General features: G+C 38.2%; 1 protein-coding gene across 1 annotated transcript in view; it reads left to right on the forward strand.

Annotated features, from left to right (window-relative positions):
- Positions 1–9,939, forward strand: part of LOC106900294 (glutaredoxin domain-containing cysteine-rich protein 1) — a gene marked incomplete at its 5' end in the record, with an annotated part of 11,858 nt that extends 1,919 nt beyond the window's left edge. Inside the window, 2 exons of the mRNA XM_014962306.1 lie at positions 7,044–7,109; positions 9,641–9,939. Coding sequence (XP_014817792.1) covers positions 7,044–7,109; positions 9,641–9,820 — 246 coding nt within the window. The remainder of the gene's footprint in view (positions 1–7,043; positions 7,110–9,640) is intronic.
- Between the last annotated feature and the right edge of the window lie 6,412 nt (positions 9,940–16,351).

Consider the following 16,351-nt stretch of genomic DNA (forward strand, 5'->3'; position numbering starts at 1 on the left):
CCGTATCAGGCACCTGTCATCAACTGAACATTGTTTTAGGTACAAAATTGGTATAAATACTTAATTGTAGAAAAGCCTAGCAGTAAAAGAGAGAGAAAACCTGCTCATCTCAGCCCTGTTCCAACACAAACTCCACATGGAAAACTATAATCCAAATTTGCACTCTGGTACTCTGGGCCTAAAAGCCTGTTGGTATTCGAAATCACCTTTTCATTAAGGCCAGCCTGTACCTTCAGAATGTATTTCTGAGAAACTGAGAAAAATCAGAGTTTAAAAGAAAAAGATTCTGGAAAGTGGCACAAAGAGAACAGCTTGAGAGCTCAGAGAAGGTATTTGTCTTGAGCAGCAAAGAACTAGCAATTAGCAGGAACAGCGAGACTGTGATTTGTGAAGGCAAACTATATTTAAACACAGCGGGGTTATTGTGCTTGTATCGCTTAACACTTTCATTTTCACAAAAGATTTAAGTAACAAAATGAAATGTAATCAACAATCAGGGCATAATTGATATTGGGTCTGTATAAACACTCAAATACCCTTTGTCCTCACCCCCTTTCTAGCCCTGGGAGTGCTTCATTCAAACGCAGCTTAAAATTCAACAGGATTCAGACTAAGATTCGCTCAACTAATTGTCATGTTAAAAATTAAAGTGGTGAGTTATGGCCGATTCCAAGAAAATCTCCATCCGTGTGTGATCAATTTCTCAAAAGAATTCAGTTAAAATGCCAAAATGGGTTGAATAAATTATTTGCCCAGCTCTAGGTGAAGCCTGGTTACGGTTGTGTTGGTGTGATGGATGGCTCGCTAACTCACTGACCCTTGTTTTTTTTTCTTTTTGCCAAGAGCATGGGAAACTTGTCTTTTAACAGAGGAGCAACAGTATAACAAGCAATATAATGTCATTTAAAGTATTTAAGTATTAAGTATTAAGTATGAGAGGTATAGGAATGAAGACAGGTGAATTAGGAAGGTAGCTGTCTGCAGGAGAGACAAATCTAGCTGTCCAGCTACCTGCTGACAGCTGCTCAGCAGGTTTTACCTCCTTTAGGTAAAAAAAATGAAGAAAGAATTTGGTGTTCTGGTCTACATTTATTACAGCATGGCAACTCCATTCATATTGTTTAACATAAGAAAAAAAAAGTGTTGATTTACAAAAAAGAACAAAATGAGACTTGGGGGATGTTTTCTTTCTTCTTTTTTCTATTTTTTATTTTTTTTTTATTAAATTGAGGATGCACACTGTGGTTAAATGGAGCAGACTTTAGCTCCAGGAGAGGATTAAAGTTATTTTACATAACAGTGATACCGTTTGTGGAGAATCTGCTTTGCAAGCAGGGAGTGGTCCAGGAGATGCCTGCCCTGCTCATGGAGAGCATCACAGCCAGCCAGGATGGTGACAACCACTTGGTCTGCCAGCGTTGGGTCCCCCCAACCTATGCTCACAGAGGAGGTTTCTGCCCTCTGCTGCTCTCCACTAATTATCACCGTACTGGGGGGCACTGCTGCTTTGGATCTGTTGCTACAGCATCACTCTCTAATGGGCTGAGATGAGCCAGGATGGGAAAACCAAGTTTGATGTGAGCAGAGCTACCTCAGGCTGCTCACGGGGTGGTGGGAAGGAAGAGCCCCAGGGTCAGCTTGTCACTTCTGCTGGCAAGGGACCCATGTCCATAGACTGTGCTTGGTAAATGTGGGAAAACCCCCATTATTTTATGGCAGGCTTTATTTCTCTGTCTTAATATGGCTTCATAAGAGAGCTTGGCATTAATTCATTTAGGAAGTGAAGTAAGGAGAGGGGGGAGCACTTTGTGTATTTGAGAACGTCTGTCAAGGAAGAAGTCACCCCCCAACTATGTCAGTGCCTGGTGGATGTGGCACCTTAAGAAGACAATGAATTAGTGACTCTGAATGCAGTAAGTAAGTTGGCTGGAGCCAGTGCTGGGCTTGTGTTTCATTAAAATGTGATTGAGAACTAATTACAGAATTTGGTCTCGTTGGTAACAGTGGACATTTCTATAATGCCTTTTATGATAATTATCTTCTGATATGCAAATGCAACACAGGAATCCAGAAGCCTGGTGTGCCAGTAAATTAATCATGCAGTATTTTTTTCCTTTTTCTGTCTCTCTTTTTTTTTTTCTTTTTGAATATTTATTTTCTGGCAAACACCCTCCCTGAAGGAGATCGCATGTAGCAATACAAAGGAGAATCTATATTGAGCCAGGCACCTTTCAATGAGTCATAAGGAGAAAAAAAAAACCCACCCCCTAATTAAAATATGAACAGTTCTGAAAGGGGACAAGATTATTCCTAATGAGATAATGTAACAAAAGCACAGGAACTCAGCGTATGTGCATCTAATAGAGTATATGGTATCCAAGCCACTCAGAAGCAGGGACAAGGTTGTTAAAGCACTGCAGGCTGTGTGGATAAATCTTCACAGCCCTGTGGAATTTATCATTGCCTGCACGGGGGGAATGAAACACACGCCTGACTTGGGCAGCAGCAATAGAAAAATCATATTTAGCCCCTCTCAAGCGAAGTCCTGCATGATGCAGTACAGCAGGTTTTTTAATCTTTTTTTTTTTTTTTCAGGATTGAATCATTGTATTTCCAGACACACACTGTCTAAATATCAGTCTTTCAGGAAATTGAAGGTTCTTTCTGCAGCCTGCTCTTTACCCGCTGATCTAACCCCTCCTTTTCACCTGAGGCTGTCTCCATCTGAAATGGAATTATGCCATCTGCTGGGACACCAAAGCAGAATAAAAAATGACTTCCAAAACCCAGAAAGCAACACAGAATAATAAAAAAAATAAAAAATGGACCATTCATGTACTCTTTTACAAAGGTACCCAGGACTGTTAGAGGTTTATGTTATAGTACCCACTGCTGGAATTGAATGCACATAAAAAAAGGGCAAATAACATCTTTAGTAAAGATGTTAGCTCACTGCATAATTGTTTTAAAATACATTTATTTTATTTTTCCACTTTAAATATGCGATTGAATTCAGTATTCACCTGCCATATAAACCTAGTTGAATCTTTTTCAAGCATGTGAATTCAATATAGTTTTTTCCTGAAGAAACTGTTTCCTGTTTAGTTTCCCCAGCTGTAATGAATCCATGTGATTTAATTATTTTATTTGACTCATTGGTTATGATTATTTCCAAAGAATAATGAGGCTACTTTTGTAACTGAGTTTTAGAAAACATCTGTGTAACGTATTTTTTGCTATGCAAGCAGTAACTTCCCTTTTTGCAGCTTTCCAGTGGCCATGTGTGATTGGCAGCTCTCAAATCGCCCCCATGGTTTGTTAAACACCTGCTCCTGATGTTCAGTGGGTGGGGTGGATATGGGTGGTTCTGTGGCAGGGAAACAATGAAGTAATCATTGCATGGAGTCATCTTGCATCTTCCCACTTGTTTCCTCCATTTCACAGTTTAACACTGCAGGAACAACAGGTTTTAATTAATCTGATAGTTCTTTTTATATCAAATCCAACACTTCTGGTGCTGGTACTATACACAGGTGTCAATTTTCTTGGTTTATGGGCAGATTTACAGGCATTTAACCATATTCCATGCACATCCGCTGCCAAGGGGGCACCTTGCTGTGAGAGGTGCAGAGTTGTAGGCTGAAGAGCATGGGAGCTTTGGGTGAAGTTAGGGGGATGTACAACCTGTCTCCTCGCTAAGACACAGTGAAAAACACGGCAGGTGCTCTAAAGGTAAGGTGTGTGATTGCATTCTGCTGCCTTAGCAAGAGGCCTCACCTGTAAACTTAGCAAAAGTTTATTTTTAAGGAGCTAACTTGTCTACACAGTAAATGTGTCCACAGGAGGGATGTTGGAGTGCTGTGGTAATTTTTCTCTGTATATAAGGAAACCTGTGGGAGAGGCTGCTTCCCAAAATCAGCAGGTAGTTAGTACAGCTGGCTGCAGAGCCATATATCTACGTGTAGCCCCTGATGAAGAATTGCATCATGAAAATGGTAATGGGCTACATCCAAGGTAGGTGAGCAATAGGATGGTTTAGTGACAGGTTTAATGGACCTTGGATGTGTCTTAGTTCTACAATTAGTGGGATTGTACCTGAAATATGATGCTAATTTCTGGATGTTCTCAAGAGAAAAATGGGAAAATATTTTGACGAGTAAAAATAGTCTTGAAAACCTATTGAGTGTTTTAACCAAGTCTGAGGCATTTCCTTGCCAAAAGAAGCGCAAAGACCTGACCGTAGCCCCTGGGCTCCTCTGCCATGATAGAGAGCTACTGAAGTTAGTAGATAAAATGTTCACAAACTAGTGCTTTGAAATTAACTGTTTAACAAAGCTAAAAATTCATTTTCCCTGCTGCCTCTCTAAACATTATGGCCACTGTCCCTCGGGCTCCTTATGTGAGTTTTAGGGGTACAGACTCTGTAATGTTTCACATCCCTTTGTGGGTAACTGTGGACTGAGTACAATCTAGGAAGAAAAAGGAAAGCATCACTTTCTGGTCAGAAAGCAGCTATTGGACTTATTTAACAGCTGCTTTAATTAGTCAATTAATTACAGACTCTATGTGTTAAGATTCACAGATCCGAAGGGAAGGTTAACCTCTGCAAACTATCTTTTATTCAAATTTCACTTGAGGCAGCTGTTAATCAGAAAAGACATGCTGAAAGACTTGAAAACATTGATAGCCATTCAGACATTTAGTTTTTAATTTTAAAACCAGAGTAATGAGGCTTTCAATTTTGAAAGTAACACAGGTGGCCAGCTGAATGTCATGTGAAATATAAATCCTTTAAAATATGAATCTATAATGGAAAACCTGTCAGGCTTTTAATTACCCTGCTGCAAGAGCTGGCCGGCGCTATCACACAGCTTCACTGTCACGGGGAGCAGAAGTCACAGGGATGCTTTTGCCAATTGTTGCTGCTGAGATCCTTCCTAAACAAGGGCAAATCAGGGCTGTTCACCTCAGAGAATTTGCAGTGCTGCATTTACAGCAATAAAGCTCTAAACAAGGGCAAATCGGGGCTTGTTCACCTTAGAGACTTTGCAGTGCTGCATTTACAGCAATAAAGCTACAAATCTGTAATGCCTCATCTTGGCAAACCCTGGCTTCGTGGTATCAGTCACTCCTGTGACTGATGTGTGACTCCTGTGTCCTGTGTGAAAGCAGAGCAAGATTAGAGGCGTAATGCCTCGCCTTGGCAAGCCCTGGCTTCATGGTATCAGTCACTCCTGTTGCCCGTCCTGTGTGAAAGCAGAGCAAGATTAGAGGGCAGGTGTGAAAGGGGCCGACAGACTGCTAAGAGCTGCTCTGCTGGGGACACGGAGAGCCCTAAATGTCGAAGCCGGTACACTCTGTGCCCATCATCTCTAACAGATTTCAGTGGAAGAGTCAGCACAAGCAAGGCTCGCTGATCTGAGCCTCCTATCATCTTCTGTGACTAAGTAACCACAACTAATTACCTTGTAGATACTTTTTTTTTTTTTAAATCTCTTTGAAAGTGTAGCACTGTAACAGTAATGTTCACTGCAAAAGTGGCACTCATATCCACCGAAATATTAATATTTTGCTTTTAAACTGAAATGAAAATCATCAAACATAGAGTCAAAAGTGCTGCTGCTTTTTACAAAGCCAGACCAAAAAGACTTTCTACCGTCAAACTAACCTTAGCAGCGTGTCATACAAAATTCTTTGCAACATTTTTGTCGCCCTTAGTTGGCTTTTGGGCTACACACTTGTAGCCTCAACAGTCCCCAGCCAGGCTCTGTGAATGGTTGGACACTAACATGTACATTAGTGACCCATATGTGTTCCTTGTGCTTGCCAGAAGCTTCTCCTGTACCTCCCAGTAACAGGGAGAGCGGTGCTGGTGGGGAGTTGGGGCTGAGAGCACCTTCACCTAAATGTGGGCAGCTCAAAGTAATGGCATATCCAAGCCATCCAGCATCCCACCAGCCCTGTGTCAGTATCCCACGACACCTCAGCCCTGTGTCAGCATCCCATGACACCTCAGCTGTGTACCAGCATCCCACCACACCTCAGACCTGTGCCAGCATCCCACCACATCTCAGCTGTGTGCTGGAAGCAAACCCCAAAAAGAAAAGTAACAGTCTGGTACTGCAAGGAGTAGAAAACTGGGTCATTGTGAGAGCATGAACCTGGTCTAGATGTGGCCAATAATAGTGGGTAAGGGCTGTGCAGTTCCCTCTGTCTGTGCCTCAGTTTCCTCACATTTTGTTGGTTTCTTGTGATCCACTGATTAAAAGTATCTGTGAGTGTTTGCTAATATTTAGTATTCAGTGAATTTAGTTACATAAGTGAAGTGTAAGCATTCAAATGTAGCCCTCTAATTAGAAGAAACGGGAGAAAAAGTTTTACATCATCTTTGACACTTTAATTTTGTCTGCAATAATCTCTCAGCATTTACTTTCAGGAGGAAAAAAAAAAGAAAACCACTTCAGCACTGCCTTGGTTCAGATCACAGAACCCCTCAGAGGCCTAATGTACTCAGACTAAATTATTATTATTCATTGTTGTGTCTGACTTTAATGTTGTTACAGTATTTTCATTACCCTTTTTCTCCTTGTGTTATACATTAGGCATATTATGTCTTAATTCAATGCTTAACTGCCAGAATATTTGAAATACAATTTCCTCCTCTCATTTTGCTACATTCTCTGATGTGTTGTATATTTATATAATTGTAATTTTTGACACCGCAACTAGACATATTTTTTATTCCGTTGAGAAGCATACCCTGTAAAATAAAGGGAACACAGTCAGAATTTCCAAGCTGTGTCACCTTTTACTAAAAGGCAATGTGATATGATACCTGGTAACAAACTTGAGGCACGGTTATCAGAACTGCGATTAGATTCTTCTCTCCTTCTAGCTTTCCTAAGGTTGACCTAATTACAAACTACTTAATGTGAGTCAAATTTGTCCTCAGCCTGTTTAAATTTTCAAGACCAAATCTTCTAATCATCTCTGTTTTTTCATGCTAAACTGGCTGACCTTTTTCTTCTTCTTCTTACTAATAGGGTGCTGAGAAAATTTTACTAATGAATGAATCTGGGGATCTGCAGGATCTCTTAACCAAAATTGAGGTAATTGTATTTCTGCAAATAAATCTAAGGAATGTACATTGAATATTTGTAATTGGGTAGATTTTCTTGTTTTACTAGTTCCTTTTCTTTTGTTGTAAACTGATGATCTCAAATGCCTTTTTTTGTTTTTCTCTTTGAATGAACGATATCAGAGTATCACAGCATGTTAACTTGAAGAAAATGTGAATGGTGATTACATCAAACCAAAATGTCCGTCTCTATTTTCTCTTGATTTTGCCACAGCAGGAAAGCTTCCCAGGTTTCTTCCCTGCATTTAGTCAAATTACAGCATATGCTTTCCTAACTTACTCTCAGTAACTCTTTGTATATCATACATCATTGAGTTTATCACAAAATGAGCATCACTTCTGTGAAGGATGTTGGTTTCTTACAGCCAGTCTCCTTCTTGAACCCCTCCAAAAGTTCCAGTCAGGCTGAGCCCAAGGGTTTTTCATCTCTGTCTTATTCAGGAGGTAGATTTTTATTATCCAGTAAATCATGAACTGGCTCATCCCTTTACAAGTGCAGGTGGTACCTTCTGCATTTGTCTGGCCTGTTCTTTAGCTCAGCAAAACTCTCCTTGTTTCACGACCCCGTGTATGTATTTCTGTATAAAATGTAGAAGAACCTGTTGGCCGTATTGATCCATATTGAATATCTAGGCAAAAACTAGTAAACAGAAGTATAAACATAATTAAAGCATGCAGCATTCTTGTGTGACCAGGAAGTTTAGCTCCTCCTTAATATTTCTTAATATTAAGAAATTAATATTTCTTATTATGTCTCCTTAATATTTCTCCTTACTTTGGAATGAAATATGGCCAGATCCTGTTTTGGGGAATCCTATAACTTAATTACCTAGCCCAATGAGTGCCCTAATCTTGGGACAGAAAGTACGTCTACAAGACAAACAATGCTAGACTACAGCAAACTGAATAACTGCTTACTGAATACAACCACTGCTTCGCTGCCTTTTGGGCTTTTTTATTTTCCAAAAATGGATTTGCTACAATTGCAATGGGCAGTCTGAAGATGCAGAAATTAGTTACACAAACTGTCATCTGCTCAGGAAGGAAGTGGACTTTGTTCAAGGAACTGAGCTAAAGCAATATTGCATTTGTTATTTTTTTAGTTCTCTTAACTACAAGGAAAAGTAGTTACTTACAAGCCTAACAAACAATAATGAATGTAAAGATTAAAATTATTATTCTCTTAAAATTTTGAGATTATTTGCAATAATGTCCAATGAAGTAAAACACCATCATAAATTATGAAAGATGTGAGATAAAAAGAATTCAAGTTTTACATTAAATACTTCCAAACATTGTCTCTTGAGAAGTTAATAGAAATAGGAGTTATTTGCCTACTGAAGAATAACAAGTTTATGAGCTTGAGTTTGTGAGACAAAAAGTGCCTTTTATGCATGTTCATCTGAGTTGTGAATAGATGAATGCAGTTACTAATGTGTTTTTTTCAGAAGTCTCTTTTGTTTTCTTGATGAAGCTACAAGGACGACTACATTATCTGTACATATTTTAGTATTATCTGGGAATAATTTGTGACTAATTTTTTTAGTGGTGCATTATTCATCAGTCTAACATTAGCAGGAATTGCATGGATATTTGTTCTTCCTTTGTAAAGAAATCTGTAAAGTCTTTATCCAACAGTGCTATGTTAAAGCCACATGTCTGTGCTGTGGTAAGTACCCAATATGGTGCACCTTTCATTTCTCTTATATATAAATATTATATAACTTTAAGGCAATCATTAAACAAACTAGCATCGTTCTCAGCAAGTGAAACTGTCATTGAAGTCTCTTTTTGTGGTCTCCATTGTCTTTAATGCAATACAAAATACAGTAATATTATTGTTTTACTCGGGAATTGGGAGAATTGAGGGAGCTCAAGCCTTGCTTGCAGCAATTTTCTCCAGGTATAACTGTTGAATATTGATGATCTTCCTTTACATTTAAAGCTTCAGCATTCTACACTCATAAATTTGAATACACCACTTATTTCCTCAAGCACTACTTGTCAGAAGCTATGAATTGCTTTTTGATATGATCAACTCTAACTGTAACAGGAACAGCCTGTTCAGCATGGACCTGCAAATGCTAAAAGTCATAATATCTTAATGTACAACATCGAAAAAATACCGTCAACATAAACTGCCTGGAGTTTAGATTCAATCAATTGCAATAACTCCTAGAATTGATCTAGACCTAAACGACATCAGAGTAGTGCATGCAAGCTATCCTTTAGCTAGATATTTCGGTATGTATAAACACAGGTTACTAACATATAACATGACTGATGAGACTGCAGTGAGCATCTCTGACCACTGCATGTGGCTCTGACCAAAGGAAAAGGCAGATACACTTCTATGGGGGTATATCTTGGGGTGGGGAGGTGGGTATTGCTTAACATGTGAACCAGAATGTGTATTCTCAGCCATCCTGGAGCCCCTCATTGTCCTAGAGCTTATGGTGGTTGATAACAGTTTTTGTCTTTCTCACTTTCTTCTTTGAGCAGAGAGTCCAGCATCCTCACGAGTGCCCCTCTTGCGGGGGCTTTGGTTTCCTACCGTGCTCAGCGTGCCATGGGAGCAAGATGTCCGTGTTTCGGAACTGCTTTACGGACTCATTCAAAGCCCTCAAGTGCACCGCCTGCAATGAGAACGGGCTACAGCGCTGCCTGAGCTGTGCAGGCTAAGAATGGCATCTCCACATGTACAAACTGATTTTATGGTACTGCACCAGTTTGTAATATGATTTTTTTTTTTAAATAACCTGGTTATTCAATTCAGTCAATAAAAATCCATTTGTAGTATACTTGCTGGTTTGATCGTTGGAGCCACTTAAACTTAGGTCACTGACCGTAACGTGAACTCTGAAATATATTTTTCTACATTCTTTATAGAGAGATTTGTAGGCTGCAAAACTTACTGTACTATCAGCCCTTTGGATGCGAAATCTTCCCTTTTTCTGTGTGAGATCGTCAGCAACAGTATGTATTGCTGCTCCCAGGGTCTCAAGTCATGCCCTCAAGATTACAACAGAATGGAATTTAACCTTCAGATTCTTGAGTATCTGCAGTTTGCTAGAGTAATGAAAGAAAGATTTTGTGATTGGACTGGCTCAAGTGCATTCCATTTAGCACTGCCCTGAAAGTCACTGTGGCCAAATTCTGGCCTGAATTCTAAGTGGCAACAGAGGAACAGAAACATTTCTTAGAAGTCCCATGAATCAGCCTTATTCTTTTAGTACTGTTTTCTGTTCAGTACTAAATTAATGTTATTAGACAAAGTTACAAACATTTAACATAGTAGCTGTTGATAACCAGTGTTGTACTATCTCAGAGCTTTATGATCCTCCATATCACAGTAGATCCTATTCCGATCAAGCGAGAACACCAAATATTGTCATCAACTGCATAGGAAGTCATTGAGGATAAGATTTCTGCTTTTTTTCAGCTTAGTTGCTGTTGTGGTTTGATGGCTAGCCTGGTGTGAGTGTTTTGGGGCATCTGTTCTCTTTAGGAGGGCCACTGATCTATGCCCAGACAACTCCAGCACTCTATATACCCTTGTGATTTTTGGTGAGTTTTCGCAGAAAGCACAAGAGGATTAGTCAGTGGTGAGTCTGAATGGACTGTAGGCTCTCCATATTGAATATATTCCAGTTTAGAAGTGCATTAGCACTCATGCACTCCCAACAGAGTACTTGTTCTGTACTGGCACAAGCAATACAGAGGTTTAGCAGCTTCTTGAAATTGCTATTGGCTGGAAAAGGCTTCCATGGTAGGCATTTCATCCTGCCCAAACTTCTTTAGCAAATACCAAGCCATGTCACTGGCTCTTTGCTTCACTCCTTGTAAATCTGTGCTGGCTGGGGTTTGGGTAAGTGCCGTTGGCTTTACTAGAGGCTGCTTACTCTGGTGGAGGACCCAATATCCCTTCCCTCTTCCCCATACAATCTTGCTTAGTTTGTCTGCAATGGGAAACTCAGCTTTCCTTTCAGTGTTTTGGGACCAGTTCAGGGATATGATGCTTTCTGGTATAAGAGATGTATCAGGCAGCTAGTAACACAACTTTTAAGACAGTCTGAGAACAGACAAGAGAGACAGCTCTGTTCTGAATCTTTACTTCCAAGGAGTTAGCAGTGATCTCCTCTGGTATGACAAATAAGACTCATCCAGCTGCATCATTGTACAGGAAATTTTCTATTTTGAAATGCATCAAGCTCCGCTACTCTTGTTTCTGGTCCTTACCACTGAGGTTAAGGATCCAAGGGGATGTTCTCTGGCTGACAGCTCAGCACATTGACCTAAAACCTCTTCTGTTCCAGTTATTAATTATGGTCTGATGAATTTTAAGAAAGGGATGAACATCCTTAAGCTTTTGGCATTCCTTTGCAAGTAAAAAGCCATGTCATGCTAAAGAAACTAATCATATATTAAATTTCAACAGATGAACACACATTGAACTTTCATTTACTTTCATTTTACATAGTCTCAGGATGGAATCTGGCACATGACTAGTCTTTTACTCCATAGAGGATTTTTCTATTCATAAGAGTAAAGTACAAGTAAATTTGTTACTCTAAATAGGGAGGATCCCTTTAAGCAGGGTGTAGGTCCTCCTTACTTTGATTTCTTTAATAATTGGAGTGTTCTTTAAAACATTGGAGCATTTCAGAGTAACACATTTCTCACTTGGACTAAGAGCCTAGGGATTATGAATTTTATTTAATCTTACACTACTTATTTAACATTTTTGGTTTTGCTCTGTTGGAGAGTAGCTTACTCTTTTAACACCAATAAGCCTTCATTTGCTGTGGGAAAAATCTAGTCATTTTTAATAGAAAATACTGTGTCTGAGAGTTGATTTCCATTAAATCTCTGGTTATTTCCTTGGTGTACTATTTCTAAAGATACATAAAACCAGATAGATGGTCTTACCTGTCAGCAGCCTACTGTAATAAAATATTTTGTATTAATTTGCAATGAGAAGAGTTTCTGTAGGCAGTGATGCATAAACAAGCCTTGCCTTTATATCTAATAAACCGTGCCAGCCATAGAGCTTATTGACCTCTGTACCTACTTATAAAGTTTGCTGATCCCAAACACTGACCTCTCAAATCAATGAGAATCATTCTAGTGATTTAAAATCTTGGTTGATCTGGTCTAGCCTATCTTCCCTTTACAAGTCAAATACAGAGTTATGTAACTAATGCTATATAGCATATAGTATAAATGCCTCTTTTAAAATAAGAATGTAGCATGTCTTGAAGCCCTCTGAGATGTTAACTCACCATGAGTTAATTTGCCACACCTGAGAACTCATAATTATGAATGAAAAGAACCTGATAGGTCTTGAAACAAGAGAAGTTAATTCAGCTGTAAGTAAACATGTATTGAAAGAAAAGTGACTACTTTTTACTTCAGTGATGTGAAAAGGTAAGAAATATTTTTAAGAGGTTTGGGTTTTTGTTAATGAAAATAATAAATTAATTTTACTGGGCTAAGTTTTAAAATTTTCATGAGTAAATACATTATGAAAGATACTTCAAGTACTTTTCCTAGCTATTGCATTTGTATTATTACATTAAAATTAATTTTATTCACTTAGCCTGAAATACATTATTTGACCACAAAAGCATTTGACAGGAAACATTTATGCCCTAAATAATTTAGTAAGGAGAAGAACTTAGATTGCTTATCTTACTTTAAATAATTTGGAGATGATAGTAAAAGGTATTGTAATCCCAGAATAATTTGAAAAGTAAAAATTATTAGAAATAAATCTTTATGTTTAATCCTATTTTTCTTTCTTCTTGCACTAATTTTCTTAGGGGTGATGAATCAGGAAATAATTACATTAGAAGGAAATGGCTGTGAAAAAAACCTTGCAGTTTAAGCTGCTTCTATTTTATCAGCTGTACTTTGAAAAACTGTTTTCAGATGAGTTAAAAGATTCATGAAATCCAATCAGTTTTCCACCAAGAAATGCCACGCTGCAATAAGACATGTACTGTTTGTCTCTCTTTGAAGCCTCACATTTTTTCCACTGATGGAAGGATCATCTTATTGAAAACAAAGGTTTATTTAAAACAAAAACCCCCTCAACAATCAGACATTAAGTTAAACCAAAATCACTATCTTTAAGTGACCTGAAATTTGAAAGTATATTAAAAAAATATGCTGCAGGCTAATGCCCTCTGGTAGCTGGCAGAGAGTTATATTTTGATCTGGAGAAAAAGCCCTGCTGTGACTACACAAATCAAGCAAGTGTTACATGACCAGTCAGAAGGGATGACTACAAGTTATTTTCATTATTGATCATTATCTGTTCAAAGTAGGTAAATAATGATCAACAGAAAATCATTAAATGTCATCATTTAAATGTGAACACCCAAAACATTACCCCTTAAAGTTGCTGTTTCATTTTATGTTATTAAATCTGGTGGATGCATTCTTATCTGTCACATTTGGGAGAAATTCCTTTCTGATTCAGCTCAGGTAAATTACAAATGAGTGAGGACGACAAACCTTCAAAGCATCATCTAAATCTGAGTACTCTCTGAGCTAACTCCAGGTACCACCTCTATATTATTTCTTTCTGGGGCTCTGCCCCTTGTTAAGGCCAATATCTGAGACTTTGAGACTTTGAAGACCATCAAGACTCTGTCTTACCCCCAAAGTTCATTTCCACATTAATTTTCTCAATCCTGTGACAAGTGGAAATAGAACACAGTAGGGCAGAAATACTGTACTCCAATAAAAAGTCTCCAGACCTGTGGGATAATATATTTAGGTTAAACCTTATGCATCAATAGAGCTGCACTGGCGATGAGTGCTTTATACTGCCTTAGGGGTCTAATCAGACAGGCAGGAGTAAGATCAATACCTCAGCCTGCAAAATTAAAGAAATCAGTAAAAACTTGTCTATTTTTTGGTTAAGTATAAGCACAAAAATAATAAACAGTCATCATCATTACTCATATATTTGATATATCGCAATCATTGCCTTTAGTATTATAGGAAAATTATGCTGCCTGTCATTACAGCTTGATGGTAATAGCTGATGCTGATAAGTTTTCCCTTTCATCATAATCACTGAAAAAAAAAGTACTAGAATGCTATCAAACAACAGAACTGTACTTTTAATCATAAGTAGAATATTATTTTTATTATTGTAGTTATTCCCTCCATCAGTTAAGAACTCAGGAGAACTGAGGCAAGATTAACAGACAAACATATCAGAAAGTTTAGTCTTCAATCCTCTTCCTCAGTGTTTCCCCTGAAACCCATTAACACACTTCCTGTGGGATCCAGAGTTTCACAAGAGGGCTCCTTGCTATTTGATGTCATATTCTTGCAATACCTCCGGCAGTGCACACAGTGCTCCGAGGTGACTGGTGATGCTCTGCCTTTTTCCATGTCCCACGTTCTTTTAATAGCTTGGGACATAATAATCCTAAATTTGTCAGTCTTTTCTCATATTCTCAACCAAAAGTTCATGTCCCATATCAAAGAAAAGTCAACAATAAAATCCTCTCCTCTTTTTATAGCCACTATATGTGATCTTTCAGGACATATTTCATGAGCAATATGGTTTGAAAAACCCTATAATATTTTTCTGCATTTATTCTCCACTCCTTTATCAGGTCTATGATGGCAATAAGTCTTTCCTATTGCAGCCTATACTTCTTGCAGAACATCTAATGCTCAATAATGCCAAATATGTCATGCCGCACTTTACACTTACTTTCAGCCAACTTGGTATATCTACTTATTGTAGGATTTATAGCCTCAGGGCCTAGCCACAAATCCTATTGTCCTGCCTTGGAGCTTTGCTACCATCTATCTTTGCTGCACGATAAGTTATGGTCCAGAATACCATGCTATACCATAACTTGGGTTCAGAATTTGGTCCCAGATTCACTCATTCCATCTTCTCTCCCTCCAACAGTTTATCCCCCCTGCTTAATACAGGTAGTTTATTCCACCCTGCTCTCCTAAATCCTCAGCTGGTGTCAGTTTTTGTCCTCCACTCCTCCTGACAGCCACCTTGAGTGTAACCAATTGTCTTCATTCAATGCACACCAGCAGAGAAACAGCATAGCGTCAAAGTAGTCAATATCTTTTATTTTTCTGGCTTAACTTCATAGTGAGCTTTATTTTCAAGAGTTTTGCTATATCCCCAAAGCCCTTTTCCCCCAACATGGCATTTCATGTTGATAATAATAGTAATAATTACAAACTGATAAAGGACTTCTTGGCTGTGAATCTGAAAGTGTTTCATAAACAGCGAAGATCAGCACAGCAATTTTGAACCATAAGTCAGATTTAACATCCATGTTTTAACATCCCTGCTTGCCTCAGAGGCGCTAAGGGAGAGAAAATTAATCTGAATCTCCAGACAAAATCAATCTTTGTTGATGCTCAGATTCACATAGTTGTTATCAGGCAGAAATTGGAATACACTTAAGTCTTCTCCCTCTAAAAAATATTCTTTAAAGTATTTCCCCTGCTTTTTTTTTTAAATATAAAGTTTCCCCAAATGCTTTGTATCTGAAAAACCAGCAATTTATGACTTTCCTTCTTTCCTTCCTCAGTTGATGTTATTAGATACTTACAAATAATTGAATTCTTAAACATATCTATAACATGTATATTTTAACTTTTAAAATCTGATTATGTATAAAAATCAAATGTCTTGTAAAGTAAATTGAAAATTTGAGCTTTCTGTTGTAAATTTGCTACCTAAGACCAAGCAGGAGAGTCACCATGTCATCACTGGCCCTTAGAGACAGATGGCAATAGTGACATGCTGGTAGCAAATTTGGTAACATTTTATTATCTTTATTAGTATTTGATTCAATGGCTTATTCAAATACTGTTAATAATTTCAGCAGTCATTACATTCTCAGTGTTTCTACATGGTAGCTCAAAAGGATCAGATCATGTCTGCAGATGCAAGGATTTATGTTTCTTATTAAGAGAGGTTGTCATAGGTTTTTGGAAAACTTTTTCAGTTCTGAGTATTTGCACTTAGTGACACTATTTTCTCCTGTAGGCTGCAGTTGACACTGGCTGCAAATACCTTGTCATTTCACACACAGATATAAGAATTTTTTAGTGCTGTTTTTATTGTCCAAATACTTGAAAATATCTTATCCATGAAGGACCACTCGTACCTTAATTGCAAGAGAAAGAGCCAGTGATGACACATGCATTAGC

The sequence above is a fragment of the Calidris pugnax genome, unplaced genomic scaffold (assembly GCF_001431845.1).
Source record: "Calidris pugnax isolate Ruff unplaced genomic scaffold, ASM143184v1 scaffold806, whole genome shotgun sequence".
Taxonomy (NCBI): domain Eukaryota; kingdom Metazoa; phylum Chordata; class Aves; order Charadriiformes; family Scolopacidae; genus Calidris; species Calidris pugnax.